At 34.0% G+C, this 15,808-nt stretch overlaps 1 protein-coding gene across 4 annotated transcripts in view; it reads right to left on the reverse strand.

Annotated features, from left to right (window-relative positions):
- Nucleotides 1–15,516, reverse strand: part of LOC123712485 (homeodomain-interacting protein kinase 2) — a 102,277-nt gene extending 86,761 nt beyond the window's left edge. For 3 of the 4 annotated variants that reach the window (XM_045665594.1, XM_045665595.1, XM_045665592.1), the window contains exons 1-2: nucleotides 15,179–15,516; nucleotides 10,939–11,118 (exon numbers count right to left, since the gene is read on the reverse strand). In XM_045665594.1, the coding sequence (XP_045521550.1) occupies nucleotides 10,939–11,115 (177 nt within the window). In that variant the 5' untranslated portion in view covers nucleotides 11,116–11,118; nucleotides 15,179–15,516. Of the gene's footprint in view, nucleotides 1–10,938; nucleotides 11,119–15,054 lie in introns of all 4 variants that reach the window. The other variant, XM_045665593.1, reaches the window with a different exon arrangement.
- Nucleotides 15,517–15,808: the final 292 nt, after the last annotated feature.

Consider the following 15,808-nt stretch of genomic DNA (forward strand, 5'->3'; position numbering starts at 1 on the left):
TCAATGTGTGATGTGGAACTAAGGAGCCAGCTCATTTATGAAAAATACTCAATCTGGATAAAGGTAAGTTTTGGCCAAAACGGGATACCTTGGGTATCAAGAGAGTACACGAAATTTAAATATAGCTATATGTATAGAGTCCCATCCAAACTAATATTAAATATTGTCTTATTTATAGTAAAGACTAAATATATAATACCTACAAAACTGGCTGTTACCGACACGTATCAAATAAAATGCACATGTTTCATCGTCTACCCTCTCCAAAAGAAAATTCCAAAATTACGTAACAACCGGAGGGTTTTGTAAATACGAAGACATTTTAAAGGGGATTCGCTAAGGGTTACATTGTTCACTTGGCAGGAAGTTCCTCTGCCATTACATCACCCTTGCGAGGGCGATAAAAAGAAATTTCGAGAGGAAATAGTAAGCAGTGGTAGAAAGTTACGCTTAAAACTTATGTTTTAATAACACTAGGACGCTTACAATACCTAGGGAAATTGCTCTATACAAGGTATTTTTATTAAATTTACTTATTTGTCCTTATTAGTAATTTAAATAAAGATTCTAGTTTCAACAGCTGTCAAACCAATCCGTTTGAAGTTTGACATATTTGACAGCGCTCGAGACGTCATTGTAATTTGAGATACAAATCATAATGTAGACAGCAGAAAGTGATTTAAACAGAAATAATTAACATTTTAAACTAAACACTTCCAAGCTCTTCTAAAAAAAGTCTACTGTTTTAGGAGGAAAGTTTCCTTAAGAGCACCGACACTTTTTTCTTGTAACTGACGACAAAACTTGAAGCTGTTAGACACATTTAAATAATACCTAACATTAAATATCTAATATCGTTATCTATGGACTCAACTAGGCAAACATTTAAACTCTAGGGTGCAATGCACTCTTCAATGCAGCCGCGTCGACCTCGTGCGTCATCGGCCACTTTGTAAACTGAATAGAAATTAACTTAGCAACAATAACATTAAACATACGGGTGTCATTGTTTTGTAATCCAATTAGTTACACCTTACTTGACTTTAAAATATTGGGTAACTTTAATCGTGATGTCTTGTACACTTAAAAAAACAGCGCTACAACCTTCTAGGTTCTGAAGGCCTCAGATTTCTGTATGTTTCGTGATCATTTGTTTTTCTAATAGGCAAATTTCTTTTTTTTTTTTGTGTAAATCATGTCGATTTTATCACGATGTTTTCCTTCGCCATACGAATGAGTGCCCAGATAGACAGTAAGGTACTGTCTCAGGGATAAGAACTGTACGCTGAGGCTTTTAAGCCAACACTGCTAAAAAATATATTGCTCAAGCTTGATTCACCAATTCATTCACTTGATTAACGAACAAGGTCAAATGTGCTTTTTACAATTAACTAACGCGTACAATTTACGTAACGCAACTCGTTTCTTTTTCAATTCATTTTAATAACTATCTAATGACCATTGAACATATTATTTTACACTCGTCAATACTGTATGCATGAACTAAATTTAGAACATAGAATTTCGTCGAGTTACCCACGCATTTGTTGCTTTCACCTGAAGATAAGCAACACAATGGACTGTCAATAGCGAATACAAATGAACGCTATGTAAATTATTGGTATGTTTTTTGACAGCGGAATCCGATAACGAATAACAAGAAAATCATTCTAAGATTATATATGTGCAATGATGCACTATTTTTAACAGAACATGAATATACTTTTGTATGTTACGCTGATAGTTTTCAATAAAGTAGATAAAACATTATTTATTATGGCCAACTGTGTTTAATATTGTAGGTTCTATCACATTTGTCAAAATTATTTATTTCAAAGTTCTAAATCATTACAGATTGTATGTCTGTAATCTAATCATCAATTACATTAGAACAAAGATTACAAAATTTAAAGAAATGTAAACGTTAAAAATACAAAATATAGAAGAAATATAAAAGGCAAAATAGATACATATGATTACTATAAATAGAAACTCAATAAAAAACTAATGAAATATATAACATATTTATCTGACGTGTATTTTTAAAAATAAAATAGGGGGCAAACGGGCAGGAGGCTCGCCTGATGTTAAGGGATACCGCCGCCCATGGACACTCTCAATGCCAGAGGGCTCGCGAGTGCGTTGCTGGCCATTTAAGAATTTGTACGCTCTTTTCTTGAAGGACCCTAAGTCGAATTGGTTCGGAAATACTTTAGTCGGCAGCTGGTTCCACACAGCGGTGGTGCGCGGCAAAAATTGCCTTTAAAAACGCTCAGTCGTGGAACGTCGGACGTCGAGGTGATACGGGTGGAATTTTGTATTCTGCCTCGACATCCGATGATGAAACTCAGTACTTATTTGTTTTGTTTGTTTAAATCCTAGTTTTGATATATGTACTTAGCGAGCTTGTTCTAAGTACTTAATTATTTAATCCCAGAGGAAACTTAATTTATTAATCTGTCTGGAAAATCACCCACGACTTGAAAACATGTGACTTATAACGGGAAAACTGGTGAACAAAAGCGCCAGTTGGCCCACCAATGTCACATGACATATCGCAAATACGTATTACATAAACATTCAAGTAATTCAGACTGTACACGTAAAATGGCCTGATAAGAATAATAAATATTGAATTTTTAATATCAATAGTTATTCTGTTTTCCACATTTTCTTGGATCACATTATTAATGTTACTAGTAATTAATTTTTTTATGTTTTCAGATTTCTGTATCTTTTTCACGGTCATTTGTCAATCTAATAGGCAAATATATTATCAGACTCCTGTGCCTGAGACACGCCGGTTTCCTCACAATGATTTCCTTCACCGTTCGAGCGAACGTTAATTGCGCACATAAAAAGAATCCAACAATTGATGCACATCCCTACGACCTCAGGGAGTCGCACGCTGAAGCCACTAGGCCAACATTGCTTATTATATAGTTATGCTGTATAATATATTACGATGGAATCTTATCATGACTTATCTATTTAATAACACATCCACAATGATGTGATATCAGAACTTCGTACACTCTTAGTACTATATTTATTACATACATTCAAATTAGAAAATATTTTGTACCATAATCAAGTTTGGAGGCGGTTTTTCGTATGGACTTCACTTTGTTTGAAGCTGGGTAACAACCGACTTTAATGGTTTTAAATATGAGCTTATAACTAACACAAAATTGGCGATAATGGGGTTGCGACACAGAAACAAACTTGTCTAAGGGTTCATAAAACTAATGACACTTATGTTGTTGGACATTATCGGAAACGCGTATCTTAAAATATAATTTATGTGGTAAAAACTAAAATTATCGGTTTCAAGTGTGTGTAAATATTGTTAACATTTTGTTTACGATTCTACTCATTTACTAAATAATATAACGCAATATTCAAACTAAAATTACATACTATGAATAGGCATTTAAAATATATATAAATTGCTTGTGTATTATATGAATTGTAGGTTTGTGTGTGTGAAATAAATAAATAAACCCTGGATTAACCAATTCTAATAAATGTCTTCAAATAACGTGAATTCAAATTAACATAATTCCACAAAACACTTGTGACTGTTTCTTTATCATGAATTACTATACTTTAAAATTTTACTATTACTTATCAGAAATTAGGAAATGTTTTAGTTGTTGCCATTTTAATTAATGTTTTAAATGCTTAACTCATCCTACTTGTAATTATATTAAATTTGTTTTGTGTAGCGATAATTATCCGGTACAGAACCTCCAAGTTGGACGTTCACCCACACAGTTCCTATAGACTACATCCGGTTCAATTAAGTGGTTCTAATTTATTGTTCCAAGTTCTATTATCAGTTATAACGATACGAAGAAACTGAAATATTGTTTATTTAAACATTTTTTTAACGTTACAGGAGGCAAGGCTCACCTGATGTTTAGTGATACCGCCCATGGACTCTAACAGTTCAAGGTTGCAAGCGCACTGCCGGCCTTTTAAGAATTGGTACGCTCTTTTCTTGAAGGACCCTAAGTCGAATTGGTTACTAAATACTTAAGTGGGCAGTCGGTTGCACATAGTGGCTGATCATTAATTCATTGTGTCCAAAAACAGAGGCAGAAAGGCATCTATTCAGTATTAGTAATTAGTCCATTGAGGGTCTCTTCTGTTCCAAAATCCTGAACAAGGGTTTTAGTGCGAAACAACCACAAGAAAATCTAGACAAAAGAAAATAATCTTTAATCGGAGAAAATTTTAAAACCATTAATATATTTATAACAAGGTACCTTACACCTTGTTCCAAGAATTCAAAACATTACTTTCCTACAACTTCGTTCAATTCATATTTTTTAATTCAGACAACGCAAATACATTTATCAGACAGTATATGTAATCATATAGCATATCTAAACAATTCAGGTTAATGTAGCATCACATCGAGTATCTTTCCGAATACATGTTTATAGTTCGATCTCGTTAATATAGTAAGTACGATTAACCTACATACATCGTCCGGAATTTCAATTCCAGTATATTATGTAGTACGGGCATTTGCATATAACGTTGTATACACAAAAATACCTTAGAATTAACATTTATGTTTTCAATAATTAAAAAAAGACTTTATGTTAATGTATTCAACATTGTAACACCAGTTAGAAGTGTCAGAAAACATATTACTCGCCTCGCATAGTTTCATTAAGATATATATTTGTGAGAATATATAGCTTGATATATAATGACTGTGTTTCGGTTCATTTTAGGTTATATTTTACATAAATTATTCACGGACGACCGCAAAGTCCTATCACTTTCAGTCCAATACATATTACGTGATTCAAAGAAATAATGTTGCTCAATTATGACAGTGTCTTATTGTTGTTTTCTTTAAACATATATGTTAGCGGCGAGACATCCCGACATCCTACACCCTCCGTTAAAAGGGTTCATTCAAGCACTAGTTAACAATGCCCGTCTCACGTACAACCATTAGCTTCATTTACATGACTCTTAAACTCTTGTTAAAAGTGGAAAGAACTAATATAACTGGCAATGTTTTATCGTTTTATAATAAAACACATTCAGTGTTAGTGTGGCCTAGTGATATACACAACACATCGAGTCGGGTAGACAAGAAGTTCCCTTTCCATAGATTTATTTTTAAATCTATGAAAGTCACTGTATCTATGGTACTCAGGCATCTCTGTTTATCAAATCGTTTTCACTCATTAATGGAATGAGACAAATCAGTGTAAAGGTAACATTAGACTGGAACTACGGACACAGTGATATTAAATTTAAAATACTAGAGTTTGCAATAATTAATGCATAACTTCTACCCCGTAATACCCCAGCCAATGTGCAAAACAAAATCTTTTAATCAAAAGCTTTTACGAAAATTCATTTTAAGCATAACAGTGAAAGTTTACAGCCATTGATCACAGTGACAAATGTACGAGACTCAGCGGGCTTCGGTCCGGTTGGAAAGTTTTCACAAATACTTTGCCAAAACGTTCATCTTTATGATTAAGGGATGACGAATTAATACGTATTTAGGAAAATTTTGCACTTTTACACACCTTAAACTACAGGTTACATGAACAAAGTTATGTATTTATAAATTCAAATAGTCCACCACAAAACTTTGTATTCCACATACAAATAAAACGAGAGAATGAAGAATTCAAAGTCATTTTGAGGAATATTACATTTTTTGCTACATTGGCAATACACGTTGCTCAAGTTGGTACATAACACCAGTAGTAATTGTATCGCATTTAAGATATATTACATAATTGTAAACTAGAAAGACATAAGTCGTAGAGTATAACAGAAACAGTCTAAGGTATGTTAGTAGAAAATGCCTTTTAGGCAATAATTATCACTATGTTACTGGTTGTATAAAAGTAGACCACGTTCCTTCTAACATAACAATCGACTGGTAAACGAATATTCCAAAAGCCTTTTGACAGCATTCACGTAACCGGAAACTAATCAACAAGTAGGTACTTTTAGAGACCAAATATTTTTGTTTACTTTTTAAATTGCAACACTTGTTTTAGGCAAATTACAATTTAGAGATTGAAATAGCTAACCAAAGTAGGTGTCACTTGTGCCCACTAAACCAGAGATTGAAACTTTTTAGTATCTTCGAAATCAGATCAAGGTAAGTTTTATCAGCACAAATTAAGCACTTGGTAACTCTTGTAGAACAGCTCAATGATGCTCTATTATCGTCTCCAACAACGTGTAGTAAGGCTCAAGATGGCCCATAGGTACCAGGCGAAAATAACAAGTGAGGAGTTAGGTATTGTCGGTGTGGCAACAGTTACGTAACGCGCGCGAGCGGCAGGGAACAGGGTGAGTGACCTGCATGGCCGACGTTGCCAATTTGCGCATCACGAAATCTTCACTGCATATACGAAATTATGGCACAAGATAATGTTCTCTATATTATGAGGCCCTGGTTTATGATTCCGATTAACCTTAGACGACGTGGACAAAATATAACGTGTTTGTTGCCATGGTTACGATGAGTTTTCTACTTATAAAACTAAATATATGTATTGAGGAAACTTTATTTATATTTATTTTTTATAGAAAGAGACAAACAGGCAGGGGGCTCACCAGATGTTAAGTAATACCATGGACACACTGAAAGCAAGAGGGCTCGTAAGTGCGTTGCCGGCCTTTAAATATTACTTGTCGAAAAGGACTAAGAATTCCGAAACGAGACAGCGTGATATGTGACTTTAATATGGAATATATTTTTCTATATATTCGAAATATAATTTTATGTACGGGAGTCAGACTCACAGTAAAATAGTATTTAGCTAATAATTACCAACACTCCGTTTTGACAATCATTCGTCACTTTTCATTTACGAGATAAATTGACTGCAATGAAAGCAATTAAGATAATGCACTTAATCTTGAGGATTACCTTGGTATTCTTAATATTTCCAAGCACGTAGAGGTAAGGTAAGTATTAAAAAATCCCATTGTCAGAGCAAGTCACGACTCACGACTATTGAATTGAGACCTTCGTTCCGCTGAACGATTGACTGAGAAAGAGCAATTTCAACATTCCTCGTTCACAAAGATCTCTCAAACATCGGAATACGGTATTAGGGACGCGTTGTAAGTGATAACGTCTTAAGCTGCTATTCAGTGGAACAATGTATCATATAACGTTATCTACATAACCAATCTGCTACGTTTTAAAAATGTATCTGATGTAACACACTTCAAACGAATTTGTTTTTCTTTATCTATTATCTCCACAGATAATATGTAACAGAGACTAATAACATTCATCAAAAAAAAACCTATAATCACCGATATTTATAATCACAACAAAAACATACGTTGCGCAATTTATCGCGACGTTACATTGTAGCCGTGAGACGAAGCAAAACTAAATAAAATTGTGAGAATTGCACAACACAACCATTCCACGTATTTCTCTGCTCAACGTCTCAATTTCTACTAAAGCAACGATTTGAAAAGACCAGAACATCCTGCTAGTCATCTAAGTGGACCCAAATTAGGAACAAGAGCCGCTCACATTATCATTGGCCGTGATGTTTGAGCGTAAACATTGCGTCACACATCTCATCAACTTAAATTACACCTAAAAAATATTGCAATAGAGTAAAAATCGCAATAAACAATACATGTTTAACTTCCGCAATACAATTTAAAAAAATAGAATGACGCGAGAATACAAATATATCTTTTCCTGGTCCGGGATTAATATTGGTATAGAAATATATTCATGTCGGCGCGAACTCGTGATTATACGGCCTTGTTTACGTGGTAAACAACTGTGCGTAGACTTCAAGTTTGTCAAAGGCACGAGGTTCAAACTCTTTCACTACGTGACATTTAGAGCACTCATTATTCCGTATTAACCAATGTTTTATTTATTCAATTGCCAATAAGAAACATATGATACACGTGGTGGACCTAATGGTGGTAACAGAGAAGGTAAAAAATCACGTGGACCGACCAAGTGAAAGAGGCATCGTCTTCAAGATTGTACACTGTTATGAGGCGCTGGACAGAAACCGGTGGAAACAAATTGTCTGCTCCAGATGTTTCCTTCTTGACGACGACGCTCTGACATGAGCTGTCGACTGAGTCTGTCGAGAGAGAGAAGACTGCACATAATCATTTTTGTGTACCTGTGTGTCTATCGTATTCTGAAGTTCCGATTAACTTGGGCAACTACATCGTGGATTCAAAAGTGGAATTTGAACCTCTTTATACGAACCCTTCCAAATTTCAATATATCAAAACATTTGGACTGCATACTTATTAACTGACGGACTGCCAATACGTTTATTGGCAGTCTCTGACGCCGACGCTGAAGCATTTTGCAATAGACCTGTTTATAATTGTTGCGTGTATAAAATATAAAAGTAGAGATATTGATCAATACAATACATTATATATGAGTTAAGAACCTTCTTGTAGTGAACGTCCGTCATTCCACAACATTAAAGCCAGTTTTTGCCCCGCACCACGACTAAGTATGTGGGACCAGCTGCCCACTGAAATATTTCCGAACCAATTCGACTTACAGTCCTTCAAAAAATATAGCCTTTATAGAACAGGCAGGAAGCTCATCTGATGTTAAATGATGCCGCTGCCGATGGAATCAATACCAGAGGGCTAGCGAGTGCGTTGTCGGCCTTTTAAGAAGCTGGTACGCTTCGCCGCCTGTTTAATAAAAAAAACTACTCACTATATAATCTAAAAAGTGTAGACTTTCCTTTAAGCTGTTGGAACAACCGGAATTATAAGTGGTATATTAATAATTTTCTTTAGCGATTAGTTTACTGGACAAGAGTAACATAAAAATTATCATCAGTCTTACATATTGTGTAATTAATATTGCGCATTTGATAAATTAGGAAGGCTCCATCCATCATCATTATCGCTTACATCGATTTTAGCGTTGTTATAAATGACACTGAGCGATCCATCAAATCGCTTCATCGTTAGGCGATTATATTTCTCTCTTAGAAATTAGCCATATCTACTAGCCTATTAAAGATTATTAAAATATGTGTTTTGTGCCTACATGAATGATTATGGGACTGTTAAATAATCTTTTGTTTCTAGTAACACCTTTCATATTCTAATTTGAGTCAAGACAGAATTAACAAAAGAGCACGGTAGTGAAAAAAGGATTGTTGGCCATTTCGGTTCGCGTGTAACAAAACACGGTGTACTTTCAAAACTGGCCCAGATGCCGTTAACAGTAATATGACTGTTATTATGTACTATTCATTGCTAAAAGATTGACTCGTCTAATAAATATTATAACGACAGTATTTAACTAAACCGAAGCACGAACAAAATCTCTTTTTTTTATAAAATAGAGGGGGCAAACGAGCCTACGGGCCATGGACACCAATTTTTGTGGGTGCGTTTACTGCATTTGTGGGGGGAGCATACTTTGAACAATTGTAGAAAGGGCAGTCATTGCAGCCCATGGACATCCATTTTTTGTGAGTGCTTTGCCGGGGGAGTATACTTTTAATAATTGTATAAAGGGCAGTCATCGCAAGCCATGGCCACAAATTTTTTGTGAGTGCGTTTCCGGCCTTCGCGGTAGGAGTATACTTTGATTTCGTATCTTTCAAGATCCCCACCGGAAGTCCATTTCACAGTTCTCTAGTTCGCGAAAGTGTCCTGTGAAGCGTTGATGACGTCTCTGATTTTTATTTTACATCACAACTTTGAAACAACGAATACATAATACACATAACAATAATATGAGCAAGCCTTTTGCAGCCTCAGTACTGAACAATCGATAAATCATTTAAAAGAATAGAATTTATTACATACAAACAAAAAAGACGAAAATGTTGATAAAGTTAACATTAGTTACTAGTTAGGCATCCCTATTTTTCTTTATTAATACAGACATAACCACTAGGAAGTACCAAACTATGAAAAAACTGTTTCTTTAGGACGGACATCGATAATGTCCAATTAGATGAGGCTGAGGTCGACTTGAATCCCATTTACCGTGGACGTCAATTGAGTTGAGCTGAACGGCACCGATTATCGAAACGAACCGAGAGGTCACGCGGGCTTGTGACCGTTATCACCCGTTCGCAATGCTCCACAGTATTGCAGAATTGAAAACGTGTTTTTGAGTAAGCTAACGGATTAAGTGTTAAAGAATTATTTTTTCATATTAAATCACCGTTTTTAAAGACTACGAGAAATTTTACAAAAAAAATTAAAATATCATTATACATACATCCAGTGACACTACAACCCTTTAAGGCCCAATCCCAGCAGGAATGGCTGTGTTAGTATCTCGGGATGGACTGCGGTACGCAATGGAGAGCTGGAGCGCGCTGAACTGAGGCCCGACGGCCCGTAATAACAAACTAATTGTTATTTATATGTAAAACGTAAATTAATGTAATTTTATCATTTTTTTTTTGAAATGGATTACTTGGCATGCGATCAAAAATTGCCTATGTTTGGATTTTTTTCCATCGAGCGAAGTTATTTAAATCGTGTATAGATCTTTCAAAATGGATACATAAAGTACTCAATTCCACCATATATTTTTCCATTCGCCATACTACAAGAAGCGATGACAAAAAATGGAAAGAAACAATGCTCTTTTTCGGAGTTGTGCGACCGTATAGGCCCTTAATGGGCTTGTCATTCTCAATAATCCTAAACTGGTATTTTTATTATTTTTTCTATGATATTGAATTAATTGAATATTTTTAATTATATGTCTCACTCATGAACGTAAAATACGTTTATATTATTTACGAAGTGACACAAAACTGATATAGATACAAGATTAAATAATGAAATATACATAAACAATTAGATAATTTGAAATTGAGATTACATCTATGTGTCGTAATTCTAATTTCATTTCAGACACATGAACAGCAACAGCACCCATACCTTAAAAAGCGAGTCGTCCGGTCTCTGCTGATGGGTGGCGTGGAGCGTTGCCGGGCTTAGCACACGGCGTTTCTTTGCTGGCTGCTGGGCCGGCGATCCAGCCGGCTTAATATCTGGTTGGGTACTTGTGCGCTGACTGTTGCAATACTGAGACTGCTCTGGGTACATGACATGCATTCCCTGTTGAACAAAAATAACTATAGACAGACAGTCGACTTCTTTTTATTCACCTATTACTATTGTCAATTTTAATGCAATGGTGATATTTTTGTATTGTGCCGCTCTGCTGTAATCTGTAACCTGTCACATAACATTTATATTTTTGTCATAATTAACCAAATTAAAAGCCTTCCCATCAGAATTGTTGCTATACCAAGAATAGGAATTCAAGTGGGCTATTTCTTATATAATTTGCTATTTTATCTAAAACGTATAATTTTGTTCTAGATCACTTTATAATTCCAACGTAATTGCCTTGGAGCTATTTAGAACAGATACATATAAAAACAAGACACCGTTATATGAACAACCTTCTTTAATAAAAGTAGATCTCTATTAACTCATAGGACAAAACAATGTGGAGCGAAAAAAAAATATTGGTCTGTATTAACAAAAAAAGTTTGATAAAATAGCGTTCTTTATATTTAGATGCTAAAAGCGTTGTGGAAAACAGCTAAGGGTTGCCAAACGCGAATTCGTTATTAGTAAATAGTTTTATCGTCACAAAAATAATGTTAGCTATTTTTACAGATATTATAATGCGTATTTTATTATTGAATTTAACACGCTTACAGATAAAACTAGATAGTTTCAGGTATTCCAAGTAGAAGCAGTAAATTATGGTTAAGTTAGCAGTTTTATTTTAGCTTAACCTTGATGATAGGTACAGGTTCCTACTATCATCAGCCGCTCTAAGAACCTCGCCCTGAATTAACAACACGCAATAAGTCGTCGCCGTCGGCCAATTTGAATATTTCAGAGGCTTCTCCAAGTAATTTCGTAGAAAGCATCATAAAATCAAGCTTTATTCGCCTACAGAAGCCATTTCGAGGCATGTTTTCATTAAACGAAAGTTTTAAAAAACTAAACTTAATGAAAGACTTGTCTTTGTCATTGCACTTTCCAACTATTCCTGTGACATTGTAACACTTATATTTTATTTGTAAATATTATATGATGTATTTAAAACGTTCATATCTTTGATAGGAATTTGCAGAAAAAAGCTGGACATTGTTCGTTTGCCTATACAAGACAAATCAATACAAATTTTATATGCACAGCTTGTATATAAATGTACGACTTAATAAAGAGCCACCAATGTATACGCATGATTCAAATTAATACCGTTTTTAAAACAAATACAACCTCACAAGAGTGCAATATAGATATCAAAGTGAGGCCGTAAAAAGTGAATTCTTAGAACGTTATGTTTCGTTTATAAACGGCCTCACTGACGCACGCAAATAAACGAGATTGTTACGTGGCCTGCAAACCATATGTTTGTAGACGTACGTACGTATACTTGTCTGGCAACGGAGTGAATCATTACTTTAGACCTTCATTAACATTAACTTATTTTTGTATGTACATTGTTGTTCTTGCTTTGGTTTTAATTGAACATATAAAAAAAAATCTTTTGATCTCAATTTCGTAATGATTGTAATTGGTGAGCAGTGTTGGCATTGACTTCAGCGTGCGACTCTCATCTCTAAGGTCGGAGGTACGAACCCCGGCCGTGCACAAATGGACTTTCTTTCTATATGCGCATCATTCGCTCGGACAGTGGAGGAAAACATCGTGAGAAAACCGGCTTGCCTATAAGGCCGACAGTGCGACCTACCACAGGAAACTGATCACCTACTAACCTAAGAGATAGACAAATGATCATGAAACAGATACAGAAGTCTGAAGCCCAGAACTAAAAAGGTTGTAACTGCCACTAATTTATTAAGTTTTTACTAGTGTACTAAATATGAAACTGACATATGGACAACTAAAGATTATTACGCTGACAATTTAATGTTATTGATAAAGAATACACGTAATTAGCGTAATTAGATATCATAAAAAAATAATATTTCCAACATCACATTTAATAATGATTTCTACTATTTGACATAGCAAAATTTTCTATTGTTGCGTTCTTTGAATATAGAGAAAGTTTGTAAAGCAATAAAACAGAAATTGCTTGGCACGATTCAAAACGAGTTCAGAACATGGTGAGTTCAGGGACGGAAGCCTAGCATTATCAGGGCGGCTATCGACTTTCTAAACGAAACTGCGTGGGTGACACGACCGGGTAAATGCGCAGGTTAGATCGAGATACCTTATCTATGCTACATTGGTCAATTATAATCACGACCAAGAGAAAGTTTGTAGTCTAATGGTTCCACTACCACTATACAAAGAGAGATAGTACATGAGGAGTTATATATATCCTTAAATGGATGAGGTATTTAATAAAAATGGACCAGCGAGATTATGAAACAAAATATAACAACTCTGGTAGAAAATAGTTATATTAAATACTATTAATATTTAGCAGTTTTATATAGCAACTAAAATAAAGGCTACACATATATAATTCAATTGGTGATAACATTGAACACAAACTTGTATCTTTCTTTTTAGTTTTTATTCTAAAGATATTGCAATGTAACTAAAAATAAGCCAAAAGTCTAGAATCAGAGTTGACAGTTGAGGTCACGCAAGACTGGTGAATTGTCGCGAACACCGTTACTCGAAACGCATAACGGGCTAACATTGTATAAGCGCGCACGCACAATGTTGCACGCTAAAGACATTGTATTTAAACTATGAGTTGTGATGAAATGAGATCTTACTTTCAAGTAAACATGAAGTAATAATTTAAAAAAAAATTTGAGGGATATAAACAGAAATGCAATCATGTTCACACAATGACCATAATTGCTAAATGAGTTTTGTTTGGCACTGTTAAGGCAGATAGATATGTAACTATATTGCAGGTTATAAAGTAGACTTGATATTGCATTCTTTCAGAGACCCCAAACCTTTATTTGACATGTAATGAACAAATGAACATATTATAGATGAGTTTATTAGTTCTCATGTTGTTAGAAAATAATATGTATCATATTTGTGTCTAACAAATTAGACTTAACATCAGTTGTCATAAGATTATATATAACCCAATGATTCTCTTAAGTGTCTTTTTTGATATGAGAAAAATGTATGCAGTAAAAAAAGATTAGTTAATTTTTATTTTCTATTTTTGTATATCTATTATGTACTATATTGTATAATCACTATTTATGTATATAATTATATAAAAACTTGTATTGATTTCTGAGATTATATACTAATTTGTTTATAAACTAAATTTTTGTTACGACTATACTATATTTTGTCTATAAGACAAGTATAGTATGACAAAAGCATTAACACAAGAAAAACAACAGACAATTTGTGAATAAACAGTAAACAAATATTTGTGTGGGACATCACTCACTAGGCTCAACAAATTTATAGCAAGTACTGATGTTCATACTAAATGAGATTATTTTTTAAATTAATAAATTTATTAATTATATCACATATATAAAACTCTTTGGAAAAAAAATAGTAGTAAAAAAGTATTATAATTGCGTTTGTACTTTAAAATAGTAATAATTTTACTATAAATTACAATAATACTATAATAATAATAATATTGGCTATTACTACAAAGGTATCTACTATATTGGATACCTTGGTTAAAAGTGCCATTGAAAATTCAAGCTTTACCATTCAAGCATTTATTTTAGCTTGTTCCACTATCTAAATAAAAAACAGCTGTTAAGTCTTACTAAATATTTTGGTAAGTATAAAATAATATTGCTTAAAATAATAATACCTAGAAATGGTAATAATTCTGGCCACTAAACATATTTAAATCCCAATAGAAACATGTTATTAATTCTAATAAGAGTGAAGTTGGTTTCCTGGTTTTATTTACATAAATCATGGACAAGTCCAACTCGGTTTAATCAAGAGATTGAGGAAAATATTACTCAAATATACTTTAAAGTCATATAAACAATAATAAATAGTACATTACAATAACAGAAAGTATATAAAATGCTTTTAGAAACTCACACGTAGCCAGTGAGCGGTTGATATCGCTCAGTAGAAAGCAATAAGTGACGCCGAGATTCCGTAAGAACCAGTAATTTTCCACACAATTTTCTCAGTCTAAATTGCAGTCAAATAGTTTCCTCACCTTGCAAAGTTAAAATTCTGTCTGTATGATTCCAATATCATGCTGGAGAAGCACACGAAAGCAAACAAAGGGTCCTTCAAAACACAGCCATTTTGAAACAGTTCATACCAAATGTTACGTGTACCGCAAATGTACAAAGTATTTTGGGTCAAACAATGGAATAAAAGATTATCCGTTTGCACTCATTTTGAATTCAATGCACAGTAAAAACTAACACTAAACATTTCACACACTTTTGGTACGATTTCACTTCATACTTTCGCACACACCCGTACACGTCGCACAAAGTCCGTCGAACAGAAACGACGAACTCTCCCGAATGGCGCTGAATTGAAAGATTGTCAGAAATTCAAATGGCTGCCAGTCGGTGTTGCAAGTTACAACTTTAGCGTCTTTCGCATCTTATCTTATAAAATGTTCTCCTAAATTTTATTCTGTGTAAATACTTTTCCTGATATAAAGAATAAACTTTTGATTCAATATTTGTAATTTGTCAAATCTTATGAAATTCTTATGAATGGTGAGTGATTACGCTTTATACAATTTAATATTGATTAGTGTGCGGCATGCATAGTTATCGTGATTATATACTAAAATACAAAGTTAAACACAAGAAAGAGGGAAAATCTT

This window comes from Pieris brassicae, chromosome 7, assembly GCF_905147105.1.
Source record: "Pieris brassicae chromosome 7, ilPieBrab1.1, whole genome shotgun sequence".
Taxonomy (NCBI): Eukaryota; Metazoa; Arthropoda; class Insecta; order Lepidoptera; family Pieridae; genus Pieris; species Pieris brassicae.